Source organism: Suricata suricatta, chromosome 4 (genome assembly GCF_006229205.1).
Source record: "Suricata suricatta isolate VVHF042 chromosome 4, meerkat_22Aug2017_6uvM2_HiC, whole genome shotgun sequence".
Lineage (NCBI taxonomy): Eukaryota > Metazoa > Chordata > Mammalia > Carnivora > Herpestidae > Suricata > Suricata suricatta.
The window spans coordinates 89,321,986-89,338,033 of record NC_043703.1 but is presented as its reverse complement, the minus strand read 5'-3'; the positions used below and the strand labels follow the sequence as shown (position 1 = coordinate 89,338,033).

The 16,048-nt window shown below is 38.4% G+C and overlaps 1 protein-coding gene across 1 annotated transcript in view; it reads right to left on the bottom strand.

The window, feature by feature from the left end:
* TMEM131 (transmembrane protein 131) overlaps window positions 1-16,048 on the bottom strand; it is a 166,245-nt gene that overhangs the window by 54,281 nt on the left and 95,916 nt on the right. The window contains exons 9-13 of the mRNA XM_029937215.1: window positions 14,010-14,160; window positions 13,842-13,898; window positions 12,826-12,887; window positions 3,744-3,852; window positions 495-603 (exon numbers count right to left, since the gene is read on the bottom strand). Coding sequence (XP_029793075.1) covers window positions 495-603; window positions 3,744-3,852; window positions 12,826-12,887; window positions 13,842-13,898; window positions 14,010-14,160 — 488 coding nt within the window. The remainder of the gene's footprint in view (window positions 1-494; window positions 604-3,743; window positions 3,853-12,825; window positions 12,888-13,841; window positions 13,899-14,009; window positions 14,161-16,048) is intronic.

The window sequence follows — 16,048 nt, the reverse complement described above, 5'->3', positions numbered from 1 at the left end:
TTGTTAAAATGAGTCCCTATCAAGTAGGATATTAAACTATTATTGTTTCAAATATAATCAGAAAACAAGCTACATATTTTATTTCTCACTTATAAAAAGTTGTAATTCTGTAAGACTGTTTACAAGTTGATAAAGGAATATAAATGATTTTGTTTCAAGTGATGATATACCTTAATAAGTCACAAAAAACTGTATATCACAAAAGGAATTACAGAAACAGTTTCAATGATTTGAATATTATTTAAAATTCACAGATTCATCTTTCTATTGTATTACTGAATCATTAAGACTTCATTTAAGCCCAAATCATAACATCCTATTTACCTTTTTCTTCTAAAAAAGTAAATAGGAGATTTTTCTCCTTTAATGTGCAAGTTGTTATTTCAACAATTCCATGGAGTTTATGTTAATTTGGACACTGCTTTTGCTAGGGTCAATGAGTAGGAAAACAATTTACTGATTAGTGAAAACAGAAAGGTTAAAGAGAAACTCACCCATCTAAAACTTCTGCTTGATATGGTATTTCAAGTTTGGAATAACTCTTTTCCTTTGCTTTAACAGTTATTTTCCCAGAAAACTGAGATGGTTTTTTTGCCTTTGATGCTAAAAGGAAGCATAAAAGATAATCTCTTCACCTTTTGCTATCAGAGTTTATACATAGGAGTATGGGAGTGACTTGATGTAGGCTGACAAAATTTTTAAAAAGTTGAGCTTTCAGAATGGCAAACAGATTTACAACACTTTTACATCAAATTTTCACATTTTTAATCCAAAAGAAGAAAATATTTTAATTTTCCTGTAATGGGATTAAACAGAAAAGAAATTAACAAGTGAACACAATTCAGGAGGCAAAACACTGTATTTGAACTACTTCCCTAGAGCCATAGCTGTGGCTTTCCTCACACCACAGCTTCTCAACCCGAGCACTAGTACCGTTGTAGGCCAGGTTAGTCCTTTCTGGGGTGCAGGGGCCATGCTGTGCTTTGTAGGATGCTTGGCAGCATCCAGGCCTCTGCCCGCTAGACAGCAGTAGCAGCCCCCACATGTGACAACCAAAAATGTCTGTGGACACTGCCAAATGTCCCCTGGCCTGGGAGGCAAAACTGGCCCCCGTGGAGAACCAATGATTTACAGCTGTATTAAGAAATAACATTCCTTGTATGGCTAGAGTTTTGTTATAAATACCAAGAAAGTAGCATGAGGCAAGAAGTGTCTGGTGTTGTGTATTAGCCTACCCAAACTCATAGTACAAGACTCTCCCTGCCATCACAATGTCCTTACAGATGAAGTAAAATCTTTCTATTTTGTAGCAGTTGTGAATAATTCCATCTGGAATTACAGAAATAGATTCGGCTTGATCCAATCTGGGTACCCATTAGATGTTCTTTTCAAAGCAAATGAAGAAGCTGTTTATCTTTATCCCACTTAAGATACTTCAGGAACATTTCCAGTTAGTTCTGCAAATGTGTGTAATCCAACTTTAACATAAACAGTAACAACACAACAACAAAAAGGGTATGTATGACATCTAGAATGTGGCTATGTATAGACAGTGATTTCAGACTTTTAACCACCCCCCCCCTCCCTTACCAAAAAAATTCGAAGGGGTGCCTGGATAGCTAGTCAGTTACACATGACTTGATTTTGGCTCAGGTCATGACCTTGTGGTCCAGAGGATTGAGCCCCACCTCAGGCTCCATCTGCTCCATGATGACAGTGCAGACAGAGCCTGCCTGGGATTCTTTTTTCCACGTGTGCACACACACTCTCTCTCTCAAAATAAATAAATAAACCTACAACACCCATCCCATCAAACCTCATTTCTTTCTGCTTGCTGTATGGACATTACCAGGTTTGTTATTTTATGAGGCTGTACAATATTCCTACTATGGACGAGGTTGGGGGGATGGAAGGGGAGGTGGAAGGTGAAAGGATTTTCCCATGGTAATAGAAACCACTTTTAAGAAATGTATCTTTTACTTTTAACCCACTGAGCCCCTATCTTTTACTTTTAAAAGATGCTTTTCCTTTAAATTTTATGTAAGTTAAGAAATACTATTTTTAGAGTCTATGATCTCAGAAGAACCAGCATTACTGACACTCATTTATCTCAAGAAGGGAGATATTTTGCTGGGTTGTCAATTCAGAAGCTGGAGAGGAAGAGCGTGGGAGAGCACGATAGTGTTCCTGGTGCGCACTCCCCCGTTGTCTGGAGTTAGCAGAAGGATGGATCCTACAAGTTCTCAGGGTCAGGAATTACTTCTGGCCACTCTCCTTGGCAAGAGAAAGGAATGTACTTGCTGATGCTGATGCTGGTAGACATGACTGTGGTATCCCAGCAACACAGAAGATCATTTATCAAAGATTTGGAAATAACTATGGCATTAAAACCTTCTGTAATACTATTTCTCGATAGTTGGGTTATGAAAGTATGCAATCTTTAATTGTGATTTCTTGAAAAATGTTTTTTAACATTTTATTCATTCATTCATTCATTCATTCATTCATTCATTTAAAGTAAGTGCTATGTGCAATATGGGGCTCCATCTCATGACCTTGAGATCAAGAGTAGTCTGCTCCACCTAATGAGCCAGCCAGGCACCCCTTAATCTTGATTTCTCCAGCAGTTTTCTCTGAGCTCACGGGATGAACACTAAAGCGTGGCACCCGGACTGGGCACTGCTCCCGATCCCCCTCAGAACCCTTCATGTGCAAGGAGGCAGCACAGACGCCCTCACAAACATGTGCAGCCTTCCCGTGCTCTGCGACACTCAGCAGGTCACAGCGACGAACGCTCTCCGTGATGAGGAAGGCAGCTGTGAAATGTGGGCTATGGGCAGAGGTGTAAAGCCACAGTGCAAGCTTTGAGGCTCCTCACCTGCAAGGGCCCATCTGAGAAAAGCTCCATTTGGATTTCAGTTCTCATTAAATGTAATTATATACAGAGTTAAGCAGCTATTAAATCACTATTTTATTGAATGCTGAAAATGAACTGAGGGTTGAAGGGGAAGGGGGCGGGGGGAAAAGAGGTGGTGGTGATGGTGGAGGGCACTTATGGGGAAGAGCACTGGGTGTTGTATGGAAAACAACTTGACAATAAAATATTGAAAAAAAAAATTCTGTGACAGCAAATTCAATAAATGTTCTAGTAAAGTGGGCAAAGCTGGTAAAGTGGGCAAAGCTGGATAAAAACATGCTATTAAGATATGTTAAAGTCTGGGTTAACATTTCAAATTTCAAAATATACAATATACATGTTTGAAATCATAGTTATATCTAATTTGACAATGCTATCTATCATAAAGGCTATTATTTTAGGTAGGCAGAACTGTCTTCCTTGTTTAAAAAGCCAATATAGGAAAGTGTTAGAGTTTATTTCTAGTCTCAAATTCAAACATGCTTCTGAAATTCAAATACATTATCACTTAATTATAAAAAGTAATGACTTTATAATTAAGGCAAAGCTTAATAGGTATATATGTGAAAGCCCATATTATAAAAATTTAATCCCAATCCTACTGTATTTATTTGCTAATACTAATTTCAGTTTATGAAGCTGTATTTTCTTTCATGAAGCAATCAAATAAAAATTTGTGATGGTTTATAAGATAAACCAACCTAAGCAGTAATATAAAATCTGACTGTAAAATGGTCAGGGTTTCTATGTTAAGATGTCAATATGGATGTCTTCTAGTTTATCAAAATAAGATCACCCCATTAGAGAGAGAAAGCTGAATACTTACCGTCAAAACTAATACTTGCAACCTTGGTGTATTTACTTTCTGAAGCTTTTAACGTAATTGGTTTAAAGTGTACCGTTATAGCGTCATTTTGTGGTGTAGGTCGAACACTCTGCAAACATAAAAAAATATGTATCATTATTTTAGTCTCATGGTTCAGTTACATTATACTGGAGAGTGTACTGGAAAAAATGAAGCAGAATAAAAAATAAAAAAGTTTAATTTTATGTGCTTCCTTTAAACAGAATAGGCTCTGGGCACCTGGGGTCTCAGTCAGTCGAGTGTCTTTATTTTGGGTCAGGTCATGATCTCACTGTGAAGGGATTGAACCCCGTGCAGGGCTCGTGCTGGGTACAGAGCCTGCTTAAGATTCCATCTCCCTCTCCCTTTGCCCTGCTGGCACATGTGCGCTCTAACAATCAATCAATCAATCAACAGAAGAGGCCAAACTGGCACAACTTCACATTAATTTCATTAGAATATCTTCATGAAATAAAATGATGGCCAGAGGAAAAGTTTATGACTGGTGAGTGTAAAAATCTAGAGACAAACTAGTACTATACAGTAGGTATGAACACATAAAACAGGGGAAAAAAGGTATAATGAGTACCTGATTCATACATGAGAAAAGGAGACATGAAGATTTATGATAGGGTCCTTCTTAATCCCACCATACCAAAGGTAACATCCTGACTATATGAAAATGAAAAATGAACGTGAATTTGGGAGCCAGTACCCCTCTGCCACAGTATTTTTGTAGATCCCACTTCTTAAAAAATGTTTATTTATTTTTGAGAGAGAGAGAGAGAGAGAGAGAGAGAGAGAGAGAGAGAGAGAGACAGAGCATGAGTGGGGGAGGGGCACAGAGAGGGAGACAGAGAATCTGAAGCAGGCTCCAGACTTCAAGCTTTCAGCACAAAGCACAACGCAGGGCTCAAACTTACAGACCATGAGATCATGACCTGGGCTGAAGTCAGGCACTCAACCGACTAAGCCACCCAGGTGCCTCTTGCAGATCCCACTTCTATCGGGACTTTCTCTACCTCCCTAGGGCATGGCTGGTACATGAGGCGGGCCAGGCAGGGCTGTACTCCCAGCTGTGGGACTGAGCAGTGGACTGAAGGGCTGTGTAACTTGGAGAGGTCAGAACAGTTTAAACTTAAAAAATAAGATCTTTCTATTCAGCAACTAAATCTATAATGCCAAACACCATAAAAGCTTGCATTTTTGGAGCAAGCTAGAAAAATAAATACATTTTAACGTGCAGTTACTTTTTTATTACCCTGATTGCCATAAAGCATTTTTCATTGGAAGGAACCTTAAAGATCCCCATCTCCTTCCCTGTTTTACAGACGAAGAGAACCCTGTAACATGGAGCGATGTTTCAGCAGCGAGGCATCAAGAGGTGGGACTGGAACCCAGGTGTTCGGACTTGGTTCAGGGTCTGGGCCCTTTACTTGGCACCCTAGTGCCCACACATGTATTAATGAAGTCATGGTATTGTACACAAATCTTGATCAATACTCTTCCTTTAGAATTCAACTAGGGGGCACCTGGGTGGCTCAGTCAGTTAAGTGTCTATCTCTTGATTTCAGTTCAGGTCACAATCTCACAACCATGGGATTGAGCCCGGCAGAGCCTGCTTAAGATTCTCTCTCTGCCCCTTTCCAGCTCAGGCACTCTATTTCTCACTTTCTCTCAAGGAAGGAAGGAAGGAAGGGAGGGAGGGAGGGAGGGAGGGAGGGAGGGAGGAAGGAAGGAAAACTATTCAATTAGAATCTTGGTCTCAAAACCCTTCTGGGGTTTTTTGGCTGATTTTTCAGGGGCTTTATAAACTTGTCGAAGCCTGATGCTTCGTACAGAAAGAACACAGTTCTTTTCTGTGACACTCACCAGGTACATCTGCTAACATAGGTGCAGTCACCAAGTTCCTCCCCCTGGCTCCCTACCCACCCTTTCAGTACATCCATACAGGTGGAATCTGGCTACAAAGGTGGAATGAAGGTGCAAGAAGCACCTGAGCAGAGTGTGAAGAAACATGGCTCCTCCTGCCCTGGTCTGGGAGCACAGGGAACGAAGCTGGTTATACATGTGAGGATTACAGATACCGCGGTTCCTGCCAGAGGGTGGGGCGTCTCCCTCCTCACTGCCGACTGGGCTTTACTGGACCTGGAATGATGGCCCCAAGGACGGTTCTGCGGTTTCCAGAGCTGGAAATCTTAGTAGCCTGAGCTCTTGGCCTCAGGCTTTCTCAGTATTTTAACTCTTTTATCTTTCTTCTGAACTCCTTCTCATTTACTTTTGAATCTCTAACTGGGGCTGCAAATGGATTTGTTCACATTGATACATTTATTATCAATATGCCTGCTATAGTAGCAATCAATTAAAATACAAATCTCTTCATCCCTTGAAAGGTGTGTGTGTGTGTGTGTGTGTGTGTGTGTGTGTGTGTGTGATTTTTTAACAAAACAAAGCGGTGAGATAAACTACAAAACAGGAAGGTTTCATTATTATACAACTACACAAATACTTCTTTCAAAGGAAAGGAAAGCAGTACAGAAGTATAGTTGACAATTTGATCAGTTTATGCAACAAAAAGATATTAACTATCAGTTTGAGTAAGCAGCCATCTAATCTAGGCCTTATTTTTCCTGCCTGTAAACCACTAGGGGAGTAGATAAGTTATTTTCTAAGATTCCACCTATTTACAAAATTTGGTGGTTCTAATAATTTAGCACTTTTATCCTGAGGTCAAGATTTGTTAGAGATGATTATATAAGCTTTGTAGTTTGCAGAGGATTTCCACATGCTCTACTGAATGTGACAGAGCAGGAACAGACACTGGATCATTTTCAAACATGCTTAAAGACTGCAAGTAGCAGTTCATTAGTAACGACCATGACACTTTTGGAGTGCTATTAGCCTGTACAACACCATACCAGAAACAGCTAAATAACAGTACTAAAACACAGTCACGGTAAATAATAGCTTAGAATACTTGATGAAAAATGTTTTTCTCACATGTAACATATTACTTTAAGATTTTCCTTACCAGAGGAAAAAATTTTAATTTTTTTTAAGTTTGTTTATTTTTGAGAAAGAGAGACAGACAGATACTCAGAGTGCAAACAGCGGAGGGACAGAGACAGAGAGGGAGACATAAAATCCAAAGCATGCTCCAGGCTCTAAGCTGTCAGCACAGACATGATGTAAGGCTTGAACTCATGAATTGTGAGATCATGACCTGAGCTGAAGTCAGATGCTTAACCAACTGAGCCACCCAGTGCCTCTAGAGGAAAATTTTTATATTCAGTATTATTAACTCTCTCCTTCTCCCTCTCTCTCTTTACTGCACCAATAGTAAACATTCAATTGACTCACTTTTTTAATGTTTATTTTTAAGAGGGAGAGAGACACAGAGAGAGAGAGAGTTTAAGTGAATGCGAGCACATATGAGATGGGGAAGGGCAGAGAGAGAGACAGAGACAGAGGATCCAAAGTGGGCTCTGCGCTGATAGCAGCGAGCCTAATATGGGGCTCAAACTCACAAACTGTGAGATCATGACCTAAGCCGAAGATGGATGCCCAACCAAGTCACCCAGGTGCCCCAACTGACTCATGTTTTATACAAATGATCTAAACTGTTCACTTATTTAAAAAGACCCAATAAAATGGAAAAATCCATTTTCCAAGGAATCAAAAACAAAGCAAAACAAAACTTTTAAGTAGTGGCTCATTCTGGTGGTTTTTTTTTTTCCCATTCTGGTGGCCTTAAATGAAAATTTATACATAATCATTAACTTGTGTTAGGCATACTTACACTAACAATCTGTTTTAGAATCAGTCACTAACTGTTGCGTACTAAAGATAATGGAGAAGTAGAAAAAATATGGCAAGATTCCCAGGAAAGGCAGCTTGTACATGTTCTAAATATAGTTCTAGCCTTTTCTCACGATATTCAACTACTGTTCAGTAACTCTCAAGTGAGATTCAAAGGCCCAGGACATTCTAAAACTATTTAGAAAAACATTTGAACAAGCAAGGAAAATAACCTTTCGGTATGTAATAACTGTATTTCTAACAATGGGTACACAAAATTCACTAAAACTCGTATCAAGTTCACACTGGTAAACTTAAAGTATATATATGGTTCTTATTCATCAAAATTAGTAAGGAAACTTCATGCAAATGTTCCTCTTAAGATATCTCAAGCAAATTTATTCCATCATATATACTGTATTAATGTCTTTTAAGTTTTCAGAAAAACCATATTCTCAAAGTTGCATTACAGACAAAGTCAGGCAGGCTTGAAGCTGACTATCTTGTCCATTAACAGATGAGAACCTTTTATTTTAAGATGTTTGCCTCATGAGTTCCATATCTAAGGAGATGAAGAGACTCTGAATTCCTTGAAGTGCAATTAAAAACAAACAAACAAAAAATCTTCCAGCTTCTGGCAATGCCTAGGTCATCCTAAGGATACCATGTATTTGTGAAATGGATGGAGGTAGGACACTTGTAAAAATGTGTTAGTCCGCAAGTCTGGCATATTATGCAGCAAAATACAGGAAAAAAACTTGGGAAGCTCTCTTAAAACACAGCTTCCAGGGTAGATGGGCTTGTTTCCTGGCTGATAAGGTAAGAAATCTAAGCTAACACTACCTCTCAAGTGGAGCACCACAACAGACTCCTCACTTTCTGCAGTGAATTCTCCATGAACCACTATGACCTTGACCACACATAAGTCAGATAATGTCTCTCCCTTGCTTAAAATTCTGTAATTTGCTGTTGCACTTATAATAAATTCTAAACACCACTCAGAGCCAGGACTGCCCTTCCAGCACTCTCTTTATGTTCAACCCTCCCTTGTTTCCCACGACATCCAAAGCTGTTCCTGCCTCAGGCCTTTGCACTTGCTATTCCCTTTGATGGGAACACTTGTCAGCCAGCTTTTCTTAGGGGTGCCAACTTTTTACTCTTTAATTATTACCTCAAATGTCAGCTCCTCAGAGACAACCCTGTCTAAACCATCTCCCTCCTTCACTTACCTTCTATTCTGTTTCCTTCTTTGTTAGAACTTGGTTTGATTTACAATTTTGTTGCCTATCTGTCTGTCATCAGTCTCCCAGCTAAAAAGTGAGCTCAATAGGGGCAGGCACCTTGGCTGATTTACTGCTATGTTCTCACTACTTAGCACAGAAGTTCGCATATAGTTGATGCCCATTAAATGGATGAATGAATGAGAAGTAAGAAAAAACTACCAAAACACTGGCAGAGTGTAGGCTCTGGATATTAGGAGACATAAAAACATAGGTAGCTACAGATGCAGATCTACAGACATATATTCTAGATCAATAGGCTTTTAGTAGAAATACTGAATATGAAATTAAAATGATATATTTGTAAGGACTTGATGATGTCATTATATATAATATACCTTCAAGTAACTTTTGAGTTTTTATGGTTGAAGAAGTTGCTTTAAAAAAAAAGCCGATTCATTTTCCTTATTTGGAAAACTAGAACCTTATAGGACTGTTGTATTAAATAAGGTAATCCATGTAAAGAATTTAGCATAGTGCCTAACCCATGGTAACAACAAAAATGTTCACTTATAATGTATCTTAAAACTGCCTCTTTAATTCTGTTATAATTGACTTGAATACAATAGTATTTTTTCATTCATTTTTTAAAATAATTTTAAGTGTTTATTTATTATTTATTTTTATTATTTTTTAAATGTTTATTTTATTTTTGAGAGAGAGTGACAGTGTGTGAGCAGGGGAGGGGCAGAGAGAGAGGGAGACACAGAATCTCAAGCAGGTTCCAGGCTCTGAGCTGTTAGCACAGAGCCCGATGTGGGGCTCGAACCCACGAACTATGAGATCATGACCTGAGCTGAAGTCAAACGCTTAACTGACTGAGCCACCCAGGCACCCCTAAATGTTTTATTTATTTTGAGAGAGTGAGACAGAATGTGAGTGGGGGAAGAGCAAAGAGAGGGAGACACAGAATCCAAAACAGGTTGCAGGCTGTCAGCACAAAACCCTACGTGCGGCTTGATCTCATGAACCATGAGATCATGACCTGATCTGAAACTGAGTCGAACATTTAACTGACCAAGCCACCCAGGAGCCTCTCATTTATATTCTTAAGACTGATAATTTCACTTTTAAAGAAAATGTTTATTGTAAAAGACATTTGTTTTGGTCCATTCATTGTATGTAAAAAATTAGATAAGATTGCTTGGGCTAAGTAAAGGTACTTTTCCATCAAATCTCTAAGTCCTCATATTTGGGGAAGTGACTGCAGGCCTGAAATCTGCCCAACATGAAAGTTCTCATTAATGACGCTGCTCTGTGCAGTGGCATCCTACAGATGGAAGAGACCACTCACCGGCAAATAGCAGGGAGAACATACAAAAATAAAAATCATCTGACATCTCAAACTGAGGCAACAGCAGGGTGATCCATCAACAACAGCTAGTGTCTGCCCTACAGGCAAATGAACAGCCATCCACAGCTAAAGAGGGATCTCCAAATATGTTGTCAGGAAGCTGTGCTACCAATGTTTTCTCAGTGGAGAAAGCACTTGCGCTTTGGAGAGAAAAAGAACTGGGAGGAGTGGCGCATACATGACCATGTTCTCTATGTGGCCAACTAGGCTAAAGCAGAAATGAGTATCAAAAAGTTCAAAGAAGATAAAAGTAGGTTGGAGCCAAAGCAATCTGAATTATCCAGCGGAGGGGTGCCTGGGTGGCTCAGTCAGTTAAGCCTCTGGCTTCGGCTCAGGTCATGATCTCATGGTTCGTGGGCTTGAGCCCCACGTCAGGCTCTGTGCTGACAGCTCAGAGCCTAGAGCCTGCTTCAAGGATTCTGTGTCTCCCTCTCTCTCTGTCCCTCCCTCATCCATACACTGACTCTCTCTCTCTCAAAAATAAATAAAACAATAAAAAAAAAAAAAAAAGAAATACCCAGCAGAAGGAATTACACTCTATTATGGAGGAAACTGATAAATTAACCCAGAGACTTTTGAACAAAAAGAATCACAATTCTGGGTGTAAAGAAAGATTTTAAAATGTTAACACAAAGCAGTGATAAGGAAGTCTCTTCATTTCACTGACTAGAAAAACCTCCTAAAATGTCTGTGTATGTGTTTGTGGTTGGGGAGGAAATCTAATGGAGATTTTCTAATTTTTCAGTTTGCAAACGTGAGGATGATGGTGGTAGGGGAAACAAAGGGAGTCTCCTACTATCTACTACCTTTATTCATTAAATAAAAGACGTTTTAATGGCAAACAGAGAAAACTGGCAAAAACCAAATATTAGTTCTTTGAAAGGATCAACAAAATTGACAAACCTTTAGCTTGACTGACCCAAAACACTTTTCAAATACAGAGAAGACTAAATTGACTAAAATTAAGAATGATAAATGGGATGTTACTATCTACTTCACAGGGGAAAAAAGTATTAGGAGGTAACACTATGAACGATGGTGTGCCATCTTTATAGAGTCCAAACCAGTCACTAACCCCTCAATATACTAACAGTCACCATTATGTGTTTTTTGAAAAGTGTAATTACTGCTATAAATAGGAATTTAAAAAAATTATACACAGAAATATCCATTGTAATATTTTTGTATATAAATGGTCACTACTGGAGAATATGCTGATAATTTCATTCTATAGAGACTCTGATGACCATCTTTCAAAAACTGAATTAAAAAAAATAAAGTTACTAACTCAGAAAATGAATATATTTTTGAAAGCAAGCATATAAAAATAATACATGCACTAAAGGACCTCGGTTGCTACTGAAGATGAAAAATAACAAAAACAAGGGACATTATGCTGCTGCTCACAGCTTTTGTGTTTTGTTTCAATGGTATCAGGGTGGCCTGTTCCTTGCCATCTGCGTTGGGGTCCCAACCCCTGAGGATCCCCGAGGTCTATGGGTATGAATCACAGCAGACCCAGGCAACCGCATCACAGGCTGCTCTCACCCTGCCAAGAGTGCACAGGCCGGAACTCCAAGTGGGGCAGTTTCGGCCCACTGCATAGTGGGTAGGCGCTCTACAAGACCCATTTCCCCAAGTGCTCCTACCTAGCAGGAAGAAATACTAGGTCAGACGGCAGGACACCGCCCAGAATGTGATCCCACTTGTGAACACAGTCACTGTGCACTGAAGTATGGTTACTCCACCTCGCTCCCTCATTTAGGGTTTGTAAACTCTCTTACTCTCCACCAGCTGGCAGTAAACTCTGGGTTTGGCCCTGAATGGATAAAGGTCCCTTAAGTCTCATGCCCCTTTGATCTATCTCTTTTTATCAGAATTCTCTGAATTTAGGCTTCTGAATCAGCACAAAATATAATAAAAATGTACTGCTTTCTTTTTCCATTATTCCCTATGTATTTATCTTGCAAACGTAACCAGGAGGTGGGGTTGTGGGCCAAAGCAAAATTCAGATAACTCTCTTTCATTTGTTTCCCTAAAATTGGCTCCTCAATTCCATTATAAGGCATAAAAGTCACTTGTTCTGTGTGCATGTGTAAGGGGAAGAGATGACCCTAGTTTACAGTCTGCTATTCAGTATGCTGTAACAGCTGCCAGGTGGAAGGGTACTCTGACAAACGTTAACAGCATTCTAATGCTCCCTGCCACAGCTCTTTGCTTTATTACTATCTCTTCCCAATTCATCTGAACCTTTTTTTCCTTTTCACTTACCCATACTCTAAGGCTAACAACCAAACCTGATGGAATCCTTATAACCCATTTTTCTTTGCACATGGCATACATCCTAGGATTTATCAGAACCCACAGCCTCTTGTCTGATTCTGCCTCAACAAGAACCTTAGGAACTTTGGTTCAGGCTTAGCATGGGGAAGATCGCCGACTTTCCTTCTCATCCTTGAAATACGGTGGGTAGATGCAGAACAGGTTTTTCACATCACGCTTAGAACTAACATGTCATTAGGCCACCACAGAACAGAATCGTTTATAGAGGAAGAGTTTAATTAGTTTTAAGGTGGTCATAAGTTTAAAAACAAAGAATATATAAATTAAGACAAAATAAATAAAAACTTACTGTTATTGGTACATCTTTTGTTCCTGAATTCAATAAATGAAGGTTTAAAACCTTTGGTAGATCTGTTAAAATTGAAGAGAAGAAATATTTCTTTAACAGGAGTGCTTTACAGCAAACCAGAATTTTTATCTTATGAAATACCAGACTGAATCTATTCTAGAATGTGAAAAAGAACCAAAATCACATTAATAAAAAGAACGTGATTCCACCTAACTCATAAATAGCAATCACCTTACTCACAAGGACACTGTGTATCATCAGAACTGCTCCCTCTTAAACAACCAGACCAAAAAAACAGAACAAAACATATTTTTTTTAATAAAATTAGACGTTACTACTAATCTTTTAGTTTTCTAGGAAAGTATAAGGAAGCAAATTAATAACGTGCAATGTTAAATTACCAATGTGAAAAATCTAATTTTCAAAAAGGGGTCTTCAATCCTAAACAACCAAATTTTAATTACATATGGCCCAGAGAGATCCCAAATTACGAGTATTTCTATTTTTTCCTTAATAAATCCTTTAACTTGAGCATTTTCAAGTTTAGAATTTGAAGTTTTCCATTGACCATCTATGACAAATTTTAACATGTTATTATAATGTAACTGAGTAACATTTCTAAATAAAAATCCAAAAGTAAAGCTTACCCTCCCTTTTTTAATTATTTAAAAAAAAGGAGTAAGCATAACTGAATAGGTGAGAAATTGAATTTAAAAACTCAGAAACACTGTGTGCCTTAACCTTCCCTTATGTGATCTTATGACCCTGCTTTTCCACCTGGAAAGCAACGGTAGCCCTCAGAGGAATGGGGCATTAGCCTGTGAGAGCTCAAGGTTCCACAAAGTAGGTTTCTATAAGATCATGCAACCCATTCAAAGCTGAGCTACAAAGAAATTAAAAGTAGAGCCACTCAGCACTGAACAGAGGCTTTTTTTTTTATGACTTAAGACTTTTAAGACACTGTCTTTCCCCACTCCCTTCTTTTTTTGTGTGTGTGTTTTGTTTTTTTTTTTTACCTTGTGTTCGTAGTGTACCAAAATCTAACATTTCGGTTGAGGAATAAATTCCAGGAGCTTGGAAAAGAGAAAAGAGAAAAGTAAACCATTAGATTTTACTTTGCCCAGAGTTACGATGTATTGAAATTAAAACAAGTGCATTTGCAGTTCCTCTGGTTTTCTACTAACCTGTTGTCACTTCTACCTCCACAGGAAGGATGATAAATTCTGTGCTGTCTGAGGCATTTGTCTTTATTCTGATGAAGGCTGTGTGATTATCTGCTTCCCTGGATGAAAAGCTGGCTCTCATCACTCCCTTGGTTTCATAAGGAGGAATTTCCTGACAAGTTAAAAGACCAAAATGTAGCATAGCTTTTGTGATGTTGCAAAAGCCACCACAATTTATTGAAGACAACAGTGACTGAAAGATGCATTATTATTTTACATACCTATTGAGAAAAAAACCCCCACACTGCTATTTAAATGGATATATTCCATGGACTGTAACACATACCCCGATTGTAAAGAATGTTAAGATGAGAAAGAAGCCCATCTTAGAAGTGATGAAGCATGGTATGTAAAATTGACCGAAGTGAAAGAAATAAAATTTTCAGTTGCAAAATTATCATTAAAAGACAGAATTAATCTATAAAACCAGTGTGATGCTTGGGCATATAATTTGGTATTAAAATTCTCTACCAAGTAGAGATGTCAGCTTTGGAGGAAAATGCTCTTCTAGAAATTTATAGGAATCTCTACAAATAATAACCAAGAGAGCTTGGACTCCGTCTATCCTTTCATTTAAAACCTAACACAAAAAGCTTCCCAGGCAAATCCAGTTTACCAACTGCTTTCAGTAAGGCTCTTAGCAAGGAAGACGGTAAAAATTTTCAGGCCTGTAATGAGAGGACACTCACAAATATACTAGAGGGAAGACTGACTGGAAAAAAAATTTTTTTTGAGATTAATTCTTTTCCTGGTTTTACAACAATCTGGCTTCCTTGGGACCACCAGAATTTCTCTGTACATACCTTCTGGTATAGTTAAGGAAATCCTTGTGTTTTAGAATTTATTATTCATCTCACTTACCTCTATTCTCTTAACTTTTTAGCCTCAAAGTAGGAAAGAAGTGGAACCCTCCTGGGGCCACAAGAGATGCAGCATCCACTTCCCCATCTCTAGGGAGCTGACTTGGTCTCTGGGCTTTTCTTATGTACACTGAAATGGGCTGAGGGTGAGGTCAAGGCCAATTGACTTTTTTTTTTTTTACTCTAGGTTTGTAGGAATAAGAATAACTTTATCTTTTCTTGTAGCCCCTGGGATGTATTAAAACATTATGTCATCTCTGCTACCATTCATTACAGTTCTTAACTAAGTAGAAATCTGAACTGTCCTATGTTTATTAGATACCAATTACATTTCACAGTAAATTCTTAGTTCTTCTATGTAGAATTATATAATACAAACTTAATAGCTTATAGTTAATGCTCTGAAGCACTGTTTTATACACTACTTCTCCCAAAGGCTTTTCAAACAATAACATAATTTCAAGATAAAACATTTCTGTGAAAGGATATAAATGAACCGTCCATTACATATTTTCTATCTGCCAGGGTGTTTTTATATCTGGGGAGTTAACCAAATCCTGACAAATTTGTTTCTAATTACTCAAGTAAATCTTAAAAATGTCCCTTCTGCATCCCTTCCTTGGTTGAGACTGGTCAGAAGACAGAACAAGAGGCTATGTGTGTTTAACAGAGGAATTAATAAGTAAATTTGATCTTCAGAACTCATTCACAGTGGTGAAGTCTGCGGTCTTCAATTATGGATGAGCAATGATTAGAGCGCCCTCAGTGTAAGAAGTGTGTTTACTGGGCCTGACCCCTCTTTGACTAAAGCTTGGTAGATAAAATTTAAAGAAAAACTCTTAACGCAGGAAACTTTACCAATAAAGTAGTTGCTACAGATTCATTAATATTTGCCCGTATTCTCTAAGAAAAAGGGGTTCTCTAAGCATTGACACAAACTAGTGTTAAATAATATTAAAGGTGGATGTAGAACACCTAAGAATTTAAAATTTTCTATGTCCTCGTGAGGGCTTGACTATGTTCCCTCTGAAAATGTCATCTCTATTAACAGTAAGTCTGCATGTTCAATTCTCTACCTCAAACATATGACGGATCCTTCCCACAGGTTTGTTCTTTATCTTAGTAAAAAGCACATAATAA